At 43.3% G+C, this 20,893-nt stretch overlaps 1 protein-coding gene across 2 annotated transcripts in view; it reads left to right on the top strand.

The window, feature by feature from the left end:
• Positions 1–5,545, top strand: part of LOC133476808 (protein phosphatase 1 regulatory subunit 29-like) — a 121,507-nt gene extending 115,962 nt beyond the window's left edge. For both annotated transcript variants that reach the window (XM_061770699.1, XM_061770698.1), the window contains 3 exons: positions 730–879; positions 954–1,948; positions 2,779–5,545. In XM_061770699.1, the coding sequence (XP_061626683.1) occupies positions 730–879; positions 954–1,948; positions 2,779–4,300 (2,667 nt within the window). In that variant the 3' untranslated portion in view covers positions 4,301–5,545. The remainder of the gene's footprint in view (positions 1–729; positions 880–953; positions 1,949–2,778) is intronic.
• Positions 5,546–20,893: the final 15,348 nt, after the last annotated feature.

Raw genomic sequence — 20,893 nt, forward strand, 5'->3', positions numbered from 1 at the left:
CCGGAGATCTTGTCTGATGGAGAAAGCTATGCAGGGTTGACCCTGGCTGTGAGGGGAGATACCAGGCACTGTGATATTTGTCTGTTATTTACTAGTGACCTATTTAGGTTTTACCCCACCACTCTGCCAAAGTCAGATGGGATAAGCTCCAGCCCATATGTTTTACAGCTATACTAGCCAGAGTACGCCCAATCTTGTCTGATCGAGGAAGCTAAGCAGGGTTGGGCCTGGTTATGATGGGAGATACCAGGCACTGTAAAATTTACCTGTTATTGACTGGCAACCCGTTCAGGGTTTAGCTCTCTTCTCAGCCATAATCAGATGGGATCGGTTCCAGTCTACCTGTATAACAACCATACTACCCTAAAAATTTGCAATCTCGTATGATCTAGGAGGCTAAGAAGGGTTGGTTTTAGTACTTGGATGAAAGACTGCCTGGGATTACCAGATACTGTAATCTTTACCCGTGTTCGATTGACAAACAGTTTCAGGATTATCCAGCCTCTTACCCTGAAGCAGCTGGGATAGGCTCCGGCCCAAGTATGTTTTAGAGCTCATTAGAGTCGTACGTCTCTTGGTAGGACTCAGCTGGCCAACCCTGTTGATTATAAAGCCCCCCTCAAAGCACACTCAAGCCCCTAATTTAAAGGTCATTTGTAGGTGGTTACTAACAATGTTCGAGAAGAGCACATTTGGTTAACAGGCAATTTGATTTGATTCACCTTACAGGTTCATGACCTGAGGCTGAACGAGAACAAGCTGAAAGCTGTGCTCCTCACCTCAATGTACCGCTTCACCAACCTCACTGACCTGAACCTCACCAAGAACGAGATCAGCTACATTGAGGACGGGGCCTTTGCTGGACAGGCCAACCTTCAGGTTTTGCACTGCTCTTCTTTATTGTGTTGTTGTAGTAAAGATTGTGAGAGATTTCAGTGTTGTGTTTCTGTCAGGTTCTCCAGCTGGGTTACAACAAGCTGACAAACCTGACGGAGGGTATGTTACGAGGCCTGGGTCGGATGCAATGCCTCTTCCTTCAGCACAACCTCATTGAGGTCATCGCCACCAATGCCTTCTGGGAGAGCCCCAGCCTCAGTAGCCTAGACCTGTCGTCCAACAAGCTGGCCCGCCTGGACCCGTCCACCTTCACAGTCCTCAACCGGCTAATGGTGTGCGAGCTAGCCGGGAACCCTTTCCACTGTGGCTGCGAGCTCTATAGCTTCCTCACCTGGCTGGAAGCCTTCAACAACGTCACGCACACCTACGACCGCCTCCAGTGTGAGACCCCACGCGAACTCAATGGTTACTCCATTCTGGGCCCCTCACTGGGACACGGGAGGAATGCCCGAGTCATCCTTTCCACCAGATGTCAAGATGGCGTGATCATTCCAGGCATTTCGTCGACCGGACCAGAACTGGATGGCTCCGGCATGGGTTTGGACAATCTGGACCCCGGCTTGTACCACCAGCCGAGCTTTTCCTCCACCCCTCACCCTACCTACAACCACCAGATCTCAATGAAGCTCCAGACTGTGTCCCTCTTCAGCGCCTTAGTGGTGGTTCAGATACCACGACCATACAGTAAGATGTACGTTATGTCACAGTACAACCACACCTTCGTGGCGGACATTATGCCCCTGAATAACAAGAGGGAGGTGGTAACATTGGATAAACTCCGGCCACACACCAACTACACCTACTGTGTTGCCTCTGTTGGGAAAACCCAGCGCTACAACCACACTTGCCTGTCCTTTACCACACGGGCTGTGGGACCAGCGGACCCCCGCAGCAACCCATCCACCACCACACACTATATAATGACTATTCTGGGGTGTCTCTTCGGCATGGTCATTGTACTGGGCTGCGTCTACTATTGCCTCAAACGGCGACGCATCCAGGAGGAGAAGGATAAAGCCTTGAGTGTGAAGAAAACCATCCTGGAGATGAGGTATGACAGCTCGTACACCAGCCTGTTCTAAATTTAGGTTCGGGACCCAAAAGTGGATGTGGCCTTGAAATTTCACATCACTGTTGTAGTGACCAAAATGATGATGATTATCAGTATCATCGTCAAGACTCATGTATTAACAAGAAATACCAAGATTAGTTCTCCAAATTCTGAAATCTAACCATCAAAACCATAAACATATCTTGCATCATATCTAGAAAGGGGAGGAGAATGCTTTGAGTGTAGAGGAAAACATTTTGGAGATGCATGAGCTACGGGAAATTGTACACCAGGCTTTAACAAATTAAGGGTCAAGACCCAACATCATGTATTATAATGTACTTTGCATAGGATATAGTGAAATAACCTTATGTGTCTGCTCAGTAATTATGTGTCAAAATGCCATCCAAGTTGCTAAATGTAAATACACCTTTAATCCAGGAAGAGAAGAAGAAAGCTTTGAATGAGAGGGAAACCTTTTTGGAGATGAAGTACGAGCCCTCTACACTAGCCTATTCCAAATTTAGAGTCAGGACCCAAAAATGGCTGCCAAAGCAAAACCTTTCAGCCTTTCCACGTCCCTTTAGACTTGGTGGATCTTCGACAAGCCTGTCTGCCAAGTCATTAGCGGAGAAACTTGATGTGGGGCTGGTTATCATCTAAATAATTTTCAGAAATAGGTTTAATTTGATTGATGGGCAAGCCTTCCCAACTATTTGTATACGCAACTATTTCTATACGCAATTTAAGCCACTTTTACATACTGTATCAAATTTAAAACAGAATAACATTTTAAACACAAATAATGATATGATATTGCTACCCCTCAGGTATGGCCCAGAGACGGCAGCAGCGGTGGCCAGCGACGCGGCTGCCATGCAGCGTCTACAAGATCAGGTCCTCCACCAACACCACCACGGAGGGGCTGCGGGCAGCAAGTTGCCCCCCTCGGCCTCCTCTAGCACAGGCATGCTCCACGGCTCCGCCAACACCACTTCTTCCCGCCTCTCCAATTTACCACAGGTAGAGAACATGGCCAGCACCTTTTCCGAGGCCATGGGCACCAAGGGGAGCTACATGGACGTAAGGAATTCTGTGGAGGGCCGAGAGGGGGAGATGGTGGCGGTGAGTGCAGGTGGGGAGGTCGTTTTAGATATACGAGGCGGCGGAGCTGAAAACAGGAGAGACGTGGTGGAGGATTCTGATGAGGATGGCCGTGGTTCGGCATCAGAGATCTCCACCATCGCCAAGGAGGTGGACAAGGTGAACCAGATCATAAACAACTGCATTGACGCTCTCAAACTGGATGCTTCCACTAATGTGGAGAATGCAAGTGTCATGTCCTCCCCGCATCCTCCAGTTTGCATGGCATCCCATCCGCGGAACCTGCTGCCCCTTGCTTCAGGAGATCAAATCATGGCCTCTTCACCAAAGGCGAACCCCAAGTCCCATACTCAAGCTCAAGCTGCTCCACAGCCTCAAGTTCACCCTCAACTGCACCAGAAGCCTCTTCCTCCCTCCATGGCCCCAGTGCCCCTAGTGATGCCCCTGTCAGAGCGGCCTGGTATCAGCGGTGGGGGTTTCCTTTCTCCTCCATACCGTGACCCACCCCCGGCTAACGCAGTGCGGCCCCTTCAGAGGCAGTTGAGCGCAGACACCGCCGTGGCCAGGAACCGTTGCGGAACCCCTGCCATCGGGGGGCCGGTCAAGAGTGGCCGGGTGTTCAGCATGGATGTACCTGAGAAACGTAACGACCCGCCCAAGTACCCATCAGAAAAAAGCAGCCCAGTGGGTAGTTCAGTAGGGGGCTGCAATGGAATGGGGAGTGTCAACGGGGGCGGCGGGGTGAGCATGAATGGCAGTGGCATAGCGTGTAGTAATGGAAGTGGAGGTCGAGGTGGGGCATCTGGTTCTGGTCCTGGCCTGCAACAGAAGCAGCAGCACCACCACCTGGAGGTTCAGTCCGATTACCACAGCTCCGAACACCGCCATTCCTTCCCTGCGCTCTACTACGAGGGCGGCAGCGAGTCACCCTCTGCGGCCCAGAAAGAGTCCTTCCTTAAACCACTGGGGCGCTCCAAAAGGGATGCCGCAGCCGCCTATTCACAGCTGTCGCCTGCTCGCCACCACCACCACTACAACTCGGGTTACTCTTCTAGTCCCGAGTACTCATCGGAGAGCACACTGCGGATCTGGGAGCGATTCCGTCCATACAAGAAGAGTCCGCGGGAGGAGGCGTCTTACATCGCAGCGGGCCATGCCCTGCGCAAGAAGGTGCAGTTCGCCAAGGATGAGGACCTCCATGACATTTTAGACTACTGGAAGGGTGTTTCCGCCCAGCAGAAGCTGTAAGCCGAGTCGAATCGAATCAAAGGAAGGTTTGGTGCCAAAAGCAGACTAAAAAATGTGGGTGATAATGTAGCAGGACACATTTCCTCTCAGTTTGCCCGTTGGAGGGAAGGTTAAGGATGTATATTTTCTTTATAAAATGTTTTGATGTTAATTTGACTGCCTCCTACTGGGCACTTTGGTTCTCGCAGGTGCCCAACACTGATGAGCTAAACCAGAGGTGTCAATCTCTTTATCATCACGGGCCTCATCACAGTTAGGGGGCCGTTATGACTGTGAAAACCACATAAATGCATAGTCACCTCATCATATTACAGTGAACCGCCACATAGTCACGATTTGGCATTCGCAAATTTGCCTATTTCCAGATTTTTTGGGGGAACCTATCCTCCGTTATCACTGAAGCACTTGCCTATTTATTGTTTTTGTGCCATGTCTCATAAAAATATTGATTTGGCACCATGTTGTGGCATCTAATGGAAATTACAATACTTTTTGTGGGTGTCAATCAGATTTTAGCGGGTTTACTATATTAAAATCTAATTATATTAAAGTCATGGAAAATTATGGCATCCAAATATTTAAGAATACCATGACTGTTCAAATAATGTTAATAAGGGATTTGGTGAAAACATGCTATATATTTGTGCTACAAGGGAAGAGAAAAACTTTGATACAAGAACAAACTTATTCAGTGAGAAGAAGTATAGATGATATGTTATTTGGGCACATAAAATGATGCAGCGGACAAGATCTCATCCGTGGACCTTGAGATTCACAGATGTGAGCTAAACAAAGGTGATTTTTTTTTCCCCACAAACTATCTCATTACCAGGGGAACGGTGAAGCCGAGCTATCTCGCTGGCAGCAGCTGCCCTTTTCTTGGCTTAAGCCAGCACGCTCACTCTCATTTTAATTACATCAAACCACCGTTCACCCAACAATCGTTCCACCACGCCGCCAACACCTGCTCCTCCTACACAAGCACCATTTAGCGAGATAATGAGCGAGCAGGATGAGGAATTAGGCGGGTTTGTTGGAGAATAGTCGCTTGCTCTTGTACGGCGGCAGCACCAGCTAAATGACGCCAGGCGATAGTTATCGGGCTAATTGTTCTCGCTGGCAATTAGCCTGCATATCGATTCGGGAAACATACCTAAGTACATATGTTGGGCATATCGGCATTGTGTGTGTGTGTGTGTGTGTGCTTACCAATTTATTTCGCAAACATAAATGATAAAAATGATCAAACTTTGAAAGCATGCCCCACCCACAGAAATGATGTAGGCAAAGTAGCTTCTTAATATAGCGTCCCTTATCTATATTGGACAACTGATTTGGGCCAATTTTGGGCAAATTCCCTAGTTGGAGCTCCCACAAATGAGGAATGTACAAACCGTGGAATTTGCCTTGAAAGGCTGCTTCAAACTCCAAATGTGGACAACATTCTATTCAGTTTTGTGCATGGGTTCTTGAGACTTTTTGTGTATCCTGCTATGACTGACATGTCTGCCAACTTTCATGCCAATCAGTGAAACTGGTGTCAGGAGCGGATTTTTTTTATTTATTTTTTTACTTTTTGGCAACCAGAGTTATAGAGACTTTTTTCATGGTGAATCCTCAAAATGATCATGACACCACGCTGCGCACCACATTAGATGGCGTAGACAAAAAAAATCTTCACAATTCAACTTACCAATCTTTAAAGATCTCCGTAGTTAAGATTAGTATTAATTTTAGAAAGCTCCTACTTGGGAATTCACCCAAATAAGCACAAAGCCCAAGAAATCATCCAAATTGGCTGATTCAAACCGAAATGGCTGACTTCCCATTCAATTTGGGGCATGGGTTTTTGAGACTTTATTGTGCATCCTATTACGATAGGTATCCTCGTCAGCGTGCAAACTGCTGTGAGGGGTTGATTTTTATATTTTTTTCTAACTTTCCGCAAGTGCTACTGAAGGTTTTTTTTTGAACATCTGAACATCATTCTCACTCCGCATTTGACGGAGTAGGTAAAAACGCTTCTTAATTCATCATCATCAATTTGTATCGGACACCTCGTTCCAATTGGGGCTCATTTGGGCAGATCCATGTTCAGAATTTATCAAAGTGCAAACCTTGGAATTCGTCCAAAAAGCTGCTTCAAACCCAAATGGTTGACTTACTGTTCCATATCGGTCCTTAGACTTATCATGAGTCCTGTTATGCTCGAGATGTCCACCCAATTTTGTGTTTATTTTTCAAACTGTTGCCGGGTGCTGTTTTTTTTTTTTTTCTAACTTTCCAGTGATGTTACTTTAATATTTTATAGAGACGCATCAAATGTAGCTGCCATGCTCCACCCACACACATTGACGAAAACACAAGATTCACGCAGTTTATCGTCACCCATCTGTCTAGGATGCCCAATTCTGATTGGGGCCCATTTGGACGAATTCCCTAGTAGGAATTGGCCAAAGCACTGGAATCTGCCCAAAACGGCTGCTTCAAACCGAAATGGTCCTTGAGACTCTTTCATGCATCCTGTAATGCTAGACCTGTCTGCCAAATTTCATGAAGATCGCTGAAACTGGTGTCGAGGTTCTTTGTTGTTGTTGTTTTTTTTCTGGGGACAGGACTTTCATGATGAATCATCATGATCATGATCATCAAACTGGCTGCTTCAAATCAAAATGGCCGACTCCCCTGTTCTCTGGCATGGGGTTTTGAGACTTTTTTGAGCATCCTGTTATGATAGACATGGCCGCCACATTTCATGTCGCTCGGTGAAACTTGCGTCAACCTAAAAAAAGCAGATGATGCATTTTCCACCTCGAGATGCATCGACTCGGGGAAAAAAAAACAGGTCAAGTCCAAGCGCAACGGGATAAAAATGGAGCGTAAGTGGAGCAAAGACCCGAGTGATCACTCTACCTCCAACACACCAGAAGCCTGCTGCGGACCAAAGTGCTCTTGGGGATGCTGTCATTTCACTTTGGCTTTCTTGGGGCTTGTCACTTTTTCTCAGATCTGTTGTTGTTGTTGCTAGGCTGAAATCATGGGGCATAATCATGTTTGCCCCATCCTTCCATCCATGCCAGTCACGCCCACCTCGGCTGGTGGAATGACACACTCGGGGCCTGATGGCGCTGTGTCCCTGGAACAGGAAGTCAGATACAAAAAGAAAATTAGTGCAGAAGCGTCACTACTGAATAACTACTCTGTATTAAATATAAGATGCATGTTCATTGGAAATAATGCCCCATCTGCTGCCTCTTGTGGGTCACTGAAAGGCCCTGCCCGAAATTATCTGTGGCACCCTGCCCATAATCTTGACTCTATATTGTATATAAAATAGGTGTGAGCGGAAAAACTGCCCAATCTGATGCATTTGGTGGGGCATTGTGCCACCACCGCCTAATTGCAACTCTGTATCCAATATAAAATACACAAACGAAAATTGCAGCCCCTGCCCCAAATCAGGACTCTGTATTGAATATAAAACACACTATGGTCGATCTGAGGGGGAAACTTTAGCTAAACCTTTTGCCAGCTTTCATTTGTTTATTCTTCTCTCTGATTTTCTTTTAAAATGGCTTCCCTGAAAAAGTGGCATCCCTCCAAGTTGCGTAAAATGTGTCTTTCGAGAAATGGTAGCAAAATTCCTTCATTTATTTTCTTCATTGTTTGTGCTATAATAGCTTTTTGGAAATGTTCTGTTCTCTTTTTGTTTTGTTTTGCATGCACACTTTGACACACAAGAGGTCCAAATGCTGGAAATTATTGAATGTTTTGTACTCAAGGATGGCTAGGGGGTCCTCACTGGTGTCTACAAGGGAGCCTCCCCCATCCTGAAGCCCCCCACATCCCCCGCAGCCAATAGCCATGGCCGAAGTCATTCTCACCTTCCAGCAAATGCGTCCACTCGTTTGTCACGCCGTGACATACAATATGTAACGTCGCCATCTAATCTGAGGCAGACCTCCTCCAAGGCCGACAGCTCGCTCGGCCCACAGCCCACAGAAGAATTGTAAATCCCTCCACGTTAAAACTTTATTATCTGGGAAAATATATCTGCAGAATATATGAATATATTGGGAAAAAAATACCTTATCTCTGGTATTAAAGGTAAATCCCCCTTCTCCTTGATCTAATGCAAACAGAATCAGTCTGCCACGTTAACGCCTTAATCCTCCCTCCTGTTGCGGGTCAAATTGACCCTTTTAATTCACATGTTCACATATTGCTAATCTCTTATTCTGTTAACTTGATATCTTGTTCATAAACATCCAGATGTTTCTTGATTTTACTACAGCGGGTCAATTTGACTTTTTTCAAAATCCTCACAATTTGTCTTGGTTCTATGACAATGGGTCAATTTGACCCATTGTGAAATCTGGCTAATTTGTCTTGATTTCTCTAAAGCAGGTCAATTTGTCCCATTTTAAAAGCCTTGTGATTTGTTTGCTGTTACTACAGAAGTTAAATATGACCCATTTCTCAATTTGCACAATTTGTCTTGATTTTACTGCAGCAGGTCAATTTCATTAATTTTTAATTAAAATCCTCTCGATACACTTAGATTTACACTTAGACCAATTTCAAAATCCTCACACTATACGACAGCAGGTAATATTGACCCATTTGAAGATCCGCACTTTTAATCTTGATTTTACTGCAACACGTCAGTTGGACCCCTCGCGATTTTTCCCCAGTGGGTCTATTTGACCCATTTTAAAATCCTCACGATTCATCTTAATTTTACCATTGCGACTAAGGTTGCCTCATTTTTCTTAAATCCTTGTGATTTGCTTTGAATTTCCCACAGCTGATTATTTTTGACCTATTTCAATATCCCCATGAATTGGCTTGATGTTACTACAGCTGGGTCAGTTTGACCCTGAACTGAAGAGCTGTCTATGGACATTGCCATTTCTATTACAGTATGTTTGTTTCTTGTATTCAATGACAATGTTCACAGGTCCATCTGACCCGCTGTATGTTTGAATCATCAAAAAAATAAGGACCAGCAGGATAAGTTTCACCATGTACGTCACCATGCGCTTTATTTATTTTTTCTTCTAGCTTTTCAAACTTGGGTCAATTTGACCCGCAACATAACAGGAAGGTTGGAGGAGGCTCCTTAAGCCTCCTGTTATGTTTTTCTTACAGTATCTACACCAACAATATTATTTTGTCAATTTGATTTAATCATCCAAAATTATATTTAAAATAAATAATAACATGCAAATTAATTTTTTTAATTTAATTTTACACACCAAAAAAATATTTAAAATAAGGGCCATAACAATAAGTTTAAACCTATTTTTTGCATACCGTCTGTTTGTTTAGATTTTCATTTCCATTTTAACTTGGGTTCATTAGACCTGCAACATAATTGGAATATAATAATAAGGATAAAAGGTGGCGGCACGGTAGCCGACTGGTTAGAGCGTCAGCCTCACAGTTCTGAGGACCCGGGTTCAATCCCTGGCCCCGCCTGTGTGGAGTTTGCATGTTCTCCCCGTGCCTGCGTGGGTTTTCTCCGGGCACTCCGGTTTCCTCCCACATCCCAAAAACATGCATAAATTGGAGACTCTAAATTGCCCGTAGGTGTGACTGTGAGTGCGAATGGTTGTCTGCTTGTATGTGCCCTGCGATTGGCTGGCAACCAGTTCAGGGTGTACCCCGCCTCCTGCCCGATGACAGCTGGGATAGGCTCCAGCACGCCCGCGACCCTCGTGAGGAGAAGCGGCTCAGAAAATGGATGGATGGATGGATGGATAAAAGGTGTTCTTGTTCATGGCGAGTATGCCTTCTGTTTTGTCGGAATGACCATTTAATCCTTTTTCGTGTGTTTGTCATTTTCGCCCACCGTCGTCATTAGCAAGCGATTTTGCCAAGGCCAATGTTGTTCCATTACGTCGGGTCAGACATGATTATCTGGGATTGAAATTAATGATGCCTGTTTTTCCTGCCCACCTCGTTATATCTCCTAACTGCCGAGAGCGAGTAGACCTCCAAGGCCTTCTTTTACTTGATTATGACATACTTTCGAGCCCTGGGGGAGGTAACGCTGCAACCTTGATGTGTTAACCTTGAAGTCTGGTAGACAGCATGTGTGAAATGAAAATAGATTAGCGTGACTGGACCTATACTACAGCTGTTATTGCTATCCATGTTGGAAAATTGACTTCCTGTCTCCATTCTGTAAAGGGAATATACAGTAGAACCCACAGTGGAAGTCAAACGCTTCAGAGGTCGCAAAATTCGGAATTCAACCAAAATGTACGGTAAAAATTATGCCTCTGAAAACTTCAAGGGTTGAGTCATGATCAGCAGTAAGCATAAATGTCTTTGGCTTTTCGTTTACACCAAACACGACTGTTTATATGTTTGCTGAATGATTAAGAATATATTTTCAAAACGTCACCTTAAGGATCCAATGTTCTGTATTTATTTATTTTTACAAAATAAAAAAATGTCCCCAGATGTCTAAATAACATTTCTAAGACACTCTTTCATCAAAATACAAGAAAGATAAAAAATTCTCACACAGTTTATGTAATCTATTATTGAACTCGCTCAAATTAGTCAGTTTTGAGGGGGGGGCCTTTCTATTGCAAGCTAGCAATTGTTAACCCCGCATTTTGTTACCATGCCAACAGGGGGATGGAGCTAGAATGTTTCTATTACTTGCCGAAGTGGAGCCATCAATATGGGATAATAAGAAGCAAGCACTCGTAAAAACAAAATCTTTTTTCATTTGTAGAGGCAGCACTTCGAACACTAACCTCATAGACGTCTCTTAATTAGTTAAGATGATCGTCGATCTGTGAATGTTGCTCGTGCAATCGACACATCGCCAAACACTAACAACCCTCAACTCCACCAAGTACGTGATGCTTCTTAGACGGTAGTGCTGTGAGCTAACGCTAATTTGTGCATTGAGTGAATCTCAGTGCAGCTCTGCTTACTTTTGGGCTTTGACCTGATAGGGTTTGGGAAAGTGGATCTGGATCTTCCACCAGCTAGGCTGCCAAATCATGGGCGCCGAAACTCGGTGTTGGGGCGAGATTATGTAAAGTAGCCCACGGTTATGTCACTTTCCAGCACTATTTGGACACATTTTGGGTGCAAATTGCCAGATAACAATAAATATTTACTCCCCTTGATCCCTATACTATTTATATCAAAACAATAAACAGTAATTTTAATGTTTGTCCCTTTTAAAGTCAAGTGCTTTGTTGTTAGATAGCACTACAGATAGAGTAACAAAAAATGTTACTGAAAACGTTGCCTATTTAAGTACAATCATCATGGAATGTGATTGATTTTCGACATTCAGCTGTGTTATAAAGCCTCACGACAGAGAATAGCAAAGCCACAATGTTTTAAACCAGGTTGCAATTATTTAACTTTTTCTCCCTAACACACCTTTTCCCCCATTGATCCTTTCACGCTAATCCAACAATCCTGCTAGCATTTTCATTGCCCTGTCAGAGTCATCGCGACAATGCCATCGGATCGATTCCGGATGGGCTGGACTGCGTAAAATGTGGCTGAATCTTCTCCGCTTTTACCTTTTGCTCTGACAATCAATTAGCCTGTAGATTAGCGCCGCAGGCTGTGCTTAGATGGAGCATTCTAAGAATATTGGCTTCATGAGGGAGGAGGTGGTAGTGGGAGGCGGGAGGAGGGTGTTACCTGCGTACACCTCCTAAAGGCATTTTTCTGTAGATGTAAGATTCACTTGGTTATTCTTAAACCGCTGTGTCGCGAAATTATTCACGGCACTCGTAACAGCGGTGTGCTTTTATCGGAAGCCGTCTTTATTTAAAGTAATAATGGAGTCGCTCTATAACGTTTAACAACGTACTGACAAAAACCACTGGAAATGTTTATGTAGTGCTTGTGTTCAGTTCACAGTCGTGCTTTTGCGCAAAGTAGGGGTGTAACGGTATGACAAAAAAAAAAAGCAGGGTTGGGTAGTACCTTGACGGATAGTTGACGCCAGTGGCATGCAAGGGAATTATTTTGTATGCTATTAAATAATTGTCCCTTACCTTAATATGTATTCGGTTCGTTTCAGGAAGAACATGCAAAATTTTTTTGTGTGTAAATATGAAGAGAATTAATGACATTTGAGGTGAAACAAAAAATCTGCCAATAGTAAAGTCTCCAATAACTGAAAGACTAAAAATGTACTAATGGAAAAAATAACATCTTAAATATTGTATTTTTAGTAAAGTGCCACATTAATTAAATGTTGTTGTTTTAGGAAACACTTAACGAGGACAAGTGGCCCAATTTTAAGAGAATCATTTCTTATATTTAATCATACAGAACAGCCTAAATCTTTAAAAAAAAAACGAGCATTATAGTAGTATGATAGTTTTTCTTCTTTTTGGGAAACTAACAATGCAGTGTTACAGTTTAAAATCTCTGAATTATTATGATACCAAAACACCTGATGAAATCGACTTGGCTCCATCTGAAGAAGTTGCTTTTGCACTGTGCTACTTTTTTTTAATTCCCATTTGCAATGCCCTAAATTTGCCGTGCTGCCAAAAGCATGCCACTAGCCATGCCGTCCACAAGACGAGGCTGAGCTGCACTGTAATTGTTTACCGAAAATCTGGATCAGGGTACTTTTACACTCCTGGTCAACAATAATGCCAGTCACCATCTGCTTTGAAGGCACTCTTGTAATGATTCACCACCCTTTTGTTCTCACGGTATAATTAGCTATACATTTGTGTCGACATTATTTTAGTTGTAAACTTTTATTAGTGGGTTACGTCGGGCCGGGAACCTCTGGACAGTTTTATTAGAGGAAAAACTATCATCGTTTGCTACACCAGTTAAAGCTAACGCACAGTCAGGTGTGATTTCTGCACAGTTTCAGAACTTTTGCCTTATTAAAAACACAAATCACACCGATTCCCGACAAGATTCAGGAACCTTGAATGCCTCCCTTTGGAGTTGTTGTCGCCAACCCTCGATGGCTCCCTGGAAACATCAGTGAGGCCTCCTCGACCCCCGTTATAATTGAACCACAACATTTACTGTGAACGCTGACTTGCTTTGTTTTGAAGCTGTAAAACATTGACACAAGATGGCTTACTACCACTTTGAGGACCACTTAAACCCAGAAGATTACCCCTCCTTTTTCCCGCTTCACCCTCAACAGGTTTTAATGGACCACAAGAACCCAACGCTGTGAATATGACGGAGACAATGGGACTGATTGGTATCAACTAGACAACATTGTCAGTTTCTATTGTAAACATGTAAAATACATTGTTTTTTTTTCATTTTTTTTCTTTTTTTCCCCCCCTGAGGTAATGCAATTTTAAGTATTTTTGTGCTGCAGTGTCACAGGGTGGTAACAGTTCTGCTTTCCAAGGAAGGACTTGGAAAAGACTAACCAGGGTTTTGCTTTACAAGAGTCTGCTGCATCTTTTTTGGAATGTTTTCTTGAATCATTTAAAACGACAAGAATGGGGATTATTAATCCAGGGACGCTATCGGGTCATAAGAATTGGGACACACCTTATTAATCAATGAAAGGGTAAATCACATGTTGGACAAAAGACCTTTTTGAAGTGTTAGAAATTCTCCCCTAGACTACAAAATTGTATCAAAAATGTTAACAGTGAATGGGAAGCTATTCGCTTTTCACTCCCTGTAGGTGTTCCAATACTTTTGTACTTATAGTGGTACTCATCGCCATGAACTTGATGATTTGTTTAAGCGTTAACCCAGAATGTGCTGCACAGATTTCTTTCAGGGTTGCCTTTGATCTGGACAGGCAGAATCGAGTATCGAGAAGCACAACAAAAAAACGTGCCAGCCGACACCAGGTTGCTCTCTCTGGTCACCGATTGGTTGATGGTTCGTAGACTCAGTCTGTTTCCCACCTGTTTCACACGCTACAAAAAAAATTCAAAATCCAAGCAGAGCAAAATCCACTGCAAGGAACCACATGAATTTATGCTCTTCTCCTATGGGTTGCAATATTGTAAAGGGAAAAGGGTCCTTAGTTGAACACTTACAATGCGCCCGAGGTGGTTTGTAATCGATTCAATTTGGTTGGACAAGTTTAAGGACCATGTTCACACCAGATAAAACAAATATGAGCTAAAGGTCAAAACAGCGAATGTTGACACATGTGCTCCTTGGTTTAAGACCATAGAAACTAGCTTTTGAATGATGGTTCATTACTTAAAAAGCAGCTTTCATTGGTTTAAGACTTTGGAAACAAGGTTTTGATTGATGTTATTTATTTAATTAATATAAAATCGAACTTCTTTATTAATTGTCATTGGTTTAAGACCCTTGAGACAGGCTATTGATTGATGTTATTTGGTTTATGACTGTAAAAACCTGCCGACATATCGATGGTCATTGGTTTAAGACCATAGAAACTAGCTTCTGAATGATGGTCCTTGATTTTAGACCACTAAAACTAGCTTCTATAGCAATGGTCATTGGTTTCAGACCATGGAGCATGTGATTGATGATCCTTCGTTGATGACTAAAAAGTACAGTAGCTTCTGTATGTATGGTCATTCATTTAGGACCTCAGAAACCAGCTTTTGAGTTAAAGACGTAGGTGTGACTGTGAGTGCAAATGGTTGTTTGTTTGTATGTGCCCTGCGATTGGCTGGCAACCAGTTCAGGGTGTACCCCGCCTCCTGCCCGATGATAGCTGGGATAGGCTCCAGCACGCCCGCGACCCTAGTGAGGAGAAGCGGCTCAGAAAAGGGATGGATGGATGGACTTTGGTTCATGACGATAAAAACCAGCTTCTATACCAGTTGTCTATGGTTTTAGTCCTTGGAAACGTGCTTCTGATTGCTGGATTTGGTTTATGACTATAAGAAACAGCTTCAATATCAACGGTCATTAGTTTAAGACCACAAATAGCAGCTTCTATATTGATCATTAACATTTGTTTCTATATCAATGGTCATTGGTTTACAACCTTAGAAACTAACTTTTGTTTGAGGGTTTTTAGTTGGAGACCACTAAAGTTGGAGTAGCACGTTCACACCTGACCATACAAATGTGAACTAAGTTCTTTGACACACACTCATTCTCCATTTTTTTTCGTTGCTGCCAGATTGACTCTGCCTGTCCAGAAAGGTCTTAAGTGAGACGCTAATAAAAAATGAGCCGCTAGTCTGCCCTGGATAGTATCCCTGTCTTGCTGAAACTGGGTCATGGGACTTGGTTAGTCTGCTGTTGAGGACAATTGACTATGGATTTATTTCTGGTGAAATGACGACAAAAACTACAAACAAAACCGGACGAGTTTGTACCGGAGGTCAACTGTGACACGCGTGCACACACACACACACAAACACACACACACGCACACACACACAGGTAGAGAAACAACTGTTTGTGCTTGACTAGATTAGCGTTGCACTGTAAAAACACAACGATAACGAGGTGTGACAACGCACACAAGTGCACCACATTCACACCTGCCTACGTCAAATGTGGACTGCATATTTCTATTCAAGTTTACAGACACTTATAGTCTTAAAAGTGCCAAAATGGCGGGTTTTGCATAGGCGGCGTCGAGACAAACGTCTGTAGAAATGGTTTTTTTCCCCTTGTTATTTATTTATTTGTATTTTTCAGTGCTGTCGTAGCTCTCAGATCTGCAAAGGTTGAAGTATGGACTCCTAATGGCTCCTCTCTGATCTACCCCAACCCGCATGTAAGCTGGTTTATGAATGTTTGTTGGGTGGGTTTGTCAGTTAGCTGGTTTCCAGATGTTCTTTTGTTTATGACTTCTAGATTTATGATCTTTGGTTTAGGAGTATAAAAAATGGCTTATATATCAACAGTCACTTTTTTTCGACCATAGAAACTAGTTTCTGTCTATATAATACGGTATTTGGTTTAAAACCACTGAAACGATGCGTCTATATCAATTTTCTTTGCTTTTAGAAATTAGAAACTAACTTCTGATTGATGCTCTTTGGTTTATGACTAAAAAAACTAGCTTCTATATCAATGGTCATTGATTTTAGATGTTGGAAACAAGCTTCCTATTGATGGGCTTTGGTTTATGACTATAACAACTAACTAGCTCATTGTTTGAAGACCATAGAAACTAGGTTTTGTATCAATGATCATTGGTTAAAGACCTCAGAAACTTACTTTTTATTGATGGTCTTTGGTTTATGACTATTAAACACTACCTTCTTTTTCAATGGCCATTGCTTTAAGAGCTTAGAAACTAGCCTTTGGTTTAAGTCTGTAACAACTCACTTCTATGTAGATCACAAGGGTCAAACTCACGGCCCGGGGGCCAAATCCGGCCCGCCACATGATTTTATGTGGCCCGCAAAGGCAAAATCATGTGTATCAACTTCCATGATTCTTGTTAAAATCTTTAGCAAAATTTAAAATTGTCATATATCATAAATGATAACGTTGAGATATTGTAAGCATTTTTGTGTTACCAAACATTAATAATAGTGGAAAAACCCATTACCCTTGATTTCTGATTCCAAAACTAGTTCATACATTTTGTGTGTAAATATGATGAGGCGATTAAAGATTTTTATGGTTTCAGACTCATAACGGCCCTCTGAGGGAAACCGTAAGTACAGTGTGGCCCGCGACAAAAATGAGTTTGACGCCCTTGATGTAGATGGTCATTGGTTAAAGACTAAGGTTCATGACTAAAACTAGCTTTTATATCAATTGCCACTCTTTAACGATATTGTAAAGTAGCTTAGAGTAATAGTCTTTGGTTTTGGACAACAGAAACCAAGACAACAGCGGTCTCTTACTGTGCATTGTTGTCGAAAACATGAATGTTGACACATGTACTCATCATGGCTCCTTCCAATCTGCCCAAACTACTAATTCCGTTTAAGTATACGTTGTATACACACACAATATGCTGGTAATTCATACTGCACGTGTTGTAGTTGTTAAGGGGTTGAAAATTGCGGAAGTAAGTTGTGCAATTTCGTTCGGGGTGATTGACGACTGAAAGGGATCTTATTTATTAATCTGCCCTCCAGTCAGAAGGGCTTTTCAATCAGACTCACTTACACACACACACTCACTTACACACTTATACATGCACACATTAAGATATAATTGCATGCTGCCAGTTCATATGTCCACACTGCGAATGCAAACACAATCAGCCAGATGATGGCGACACCAGTGTCACATTTCATAAGACACACATACTGTATTGAGAATACTGTAGTGGCCTTTGTAATCTAATTCTACACATGAAGGCGTCTTGTGTGTGTTCACTTACTCACAACTCGTTCTACGGATGCTTTGACTTGGACTTTATTGTAAAGACATTCACGTCAGTATGAGATGCTCGACCCATGTGATAATCCAGGCATACTGTCGCTATGAATGATAGCATTAAGACAAAATTAGATACAAAGAGGTATAAAATATGAGAAAAATTGCAGTGTTTCGAATGTCAGTGGTTCAATGGACTTTCCCATACAATCGTCTTGCTCATAGGTTCTTGGTTTACTTGTGGTTCGTTACTGTATAGAATGTGCAAGGGAGTTCAATCTGTCATTGACTTTCTCATATAATCCGGTGTCTCGTTGGATGGTCTTTGGTTCACTGCGATGCTAGAAACAAGCTTCTCACCGGTCAGTCTAATACAACTTCTGACTATATGGTTATTGGTTCAAGACTGCTGCAACAAGGCTCTGAGTGATGGAGTTTTGTTTTATGACTATAAATACTAGCTTCCTTATCAACGGTCATTGGTTTAAGGCCACAAAAAGTAACTTCTATCCATATCATCATTGATTTACGACCTTAGAAAGAAGCTTCTCATTGATGCTCTTCGGTATAAAACCATTAAGACTAGCTTTCATTGGTTTAGGCCATACAAACTTGGTTCTGTCAAAATTGTCGTTGGTTTAAGACCACATAAATTAGCTTGTGATCAATGGTCTCTTGTTTATAACTATAAAAACGAGTTTATGAACAATGGCCTTTGGGTTATGGTGATATAAAGTACATTCTATGTTGATGGTAATTTTTTTTTAAAGCCATAGCAACTAGTCTTTAATTGGTGGTCTTCATAACTCACGGTGGTCATGATGGTCATGGTGTTAAGACCTTTGAGACTAGGTTGTTATTGGTGGTTTATGGTTTAAGGTCATAATCTATGGTCATTGGTTTAGGCCACAGACAGCTGCTTCTATCTCAATTGTCGTTGATTTAAGACCGCATAAACGAGCTTACCTGTATATCAATGGTGTTTGGTTTTAAGACCTTCAGAACGATTTTTTGATCGATGGTCTTTGGTTTATGACCATAAAAATTTGCTTTTATATCAAGGGCCATGGTTTAAAGACTTTAAAAACAAGCTTCTTGCTAGTCTTGTCTTATTTTTATGGCCCATAGAAAACAACACAACTCAGATAGTCAGTCTCCTTGTGGCGTGATACAAAATAATAATAATAATCAGAATCAGAATCAGAATCATCTTTATTTGCCAAGTATGTCCAAAACACACAAGGAATTTGTCTCCGGTAGTTGGAGCCGCTCTAGTACAACAGACAGTCAATTTACAGAACACTTTGGAGACATAAAGACATTGACAAAAAACAACAATTGTGCAAAAAGATGCAGAGTCCTCAGTTCGAATGGCTAATAACGCAATAGTCCGGTGCAATGACCATTGTGCAAAGGGCACTGAGACTTCAAGGAGTGTATGCGGTTTAAAGTGACGAGTACTGCGATAATCTGGGACAATGGTTGTGCAAATGTTACAGATACTCCTCAATCAGTGTGCAAATGGAGCAGATGCTACTCTGGCATGAGTGGCCACTATATGCAAATAGTGCAGCACGGCGAGACAACTACAGTGAGTGCACGAGTAATACATAATACAGAAATGTGACAACGAACTCAAGTCAAAAAATTGCCAGCTTGTTGTAATGGAATTGTAAGTTAGCTGTTCAAGAAGTTGATTGCAAGAGGGAAGAAGCTGTTGGAATGTCTACTAGTTCTAGTTTGCATTGATCGGTAGCGCCTACCTGAGGGAAGGAGCTGGAAGAGCTGGTGACCAGGGTGGGGAGGGTCCGAGAGGATTTTGCACGCCCTTGTCTTAGTTCTGGCAGCGTGCAAGTCCTCAAGGGTGGGTAGGGGGGGTACCGACAATCCTTTCAGCAGTTTTGATTGTCCGTTGCAGTCGGAGTTTGTCCTTTTTTGTAGCAGCACCAAACCAGACTGTGATGGAAGAACACAGGACTGATTCGATGACCGCTGTGTAGAACTGTCTCAGCAGCTCCGGTGGCAGGCCATGCTTTCTCAGAAGCCGCAGGAAGTACATCCTCTGCTGGGCCTTTTTGAGGACGGAGTTGATGTTGGTCGCCCACTTCAGGTCCTGGGAGATTGTAATTCCCAGGAACTTGAAGGTCTCGACGGTTGACACAAGGCAGCTGGACAGCGTGAGGGGCAGCTGTGGCGAAGGATGCCTCCTGAAGTCCACGATCATCTCTACAGTCTTGAGCGTGTTCAGCTCCAGGTTGTGTCGGCCGCACCACAGCTCCAGCCGCTCCGCTTCCTGTCGATATGCAGACTCGTCACCGTCCTTGATGAGGCCGATGACAGTGGTGTCATCTGCAAACTTCAGGAGTTTGACAGTCGGGTTCGCTGAGGTGCAGTCGTTCGTGTAGAGAGAGAAGAGCAGCGGAGAGAGGACACAACCTTGGGGCGCCCCAGTGCTGATGCTGCGTGTGGATGAGGTGGCCTCCCCCAGCCTGACCTGCTGTGTCCTGCCCGTCAGAAAGCTGTAAATCCACTGGCAGATGGCAGGTGAGACGCTGAGCTGGAGAAGCTTGGATGAAAGGAGTTCAGGGATGATGGTGTTGAACGCTGAGCTGAAGTCCACGAACAGGATCCTCGCGTAGGTCCCTGCACTGTCGAGGTGTTCTAGGATGAAGTGCAGTCCCATGTTGACTGCATCATCCGCAGATCTGTTCGCTTGGTAGGCAAACTGCAGGGGGTCCAGCAGGGGACCTGTGACACTCTTGAGGTGGTCCAGCACAAGACGTTCAAAGGACTTCACGACCACAGATGTCAAAGCGACAGGCCTGTAGTCATTCAGACCCGAGATTGCAGGTTTCTTGGGGACTGGGATGATGGTGGAGCGTTTGAAGCAGGATGGAACTTCGCACATTTCCAGTGATCTGTTGAAGATCTGAGTGAAGACTGGCGCGAGCTGGTCCGCGCAGACTTTGAGGCAGGATGGAGACACGTGGTCCGGGCCTGCCGCTTTGTTAATCTTTTGTTGTTTGAAGATGCGTCTCACATCCTGTTCATGGATGGTTAACGCAGAGGTCAGAGGTGTGATTGTGGTCGCGGGTGCGGCCGGGTTGGTGTGTGGTGTGAAAAATAAATGAATGCATAGGATTATTGCATTTCTTACCATTTCCCTTCTGAAATGTATTATCAAGTCAGTCAATACAGCGGTGGGTGTAAAATGGCGTGTATGAGGTTGCACTTTCTACTCTCACTGTCAATTAGCTCATTTCCTTCCACAATGTTTCCTTATTTTGTTGTCATTTCGGAGACTTGATGTAAAAC

Source organism: Phyllopteryx taeniolatus, chromosome 4, assembly GCF_024500385.1.
Source record: "Phyllopteryx taeniolatus isolate TA_2022b chromosome 4, UOR_Ptae_1.2, whole genome shotgun sequence".
NCBI classification, from domain to species: domain Eukaryota; kingdom Metazoa; phylum Chordata; class Actinopteri; order Syngnathiformes; family Syngnathidae; genus Phyllopteryx; species Phyllopteryx taeniolatus.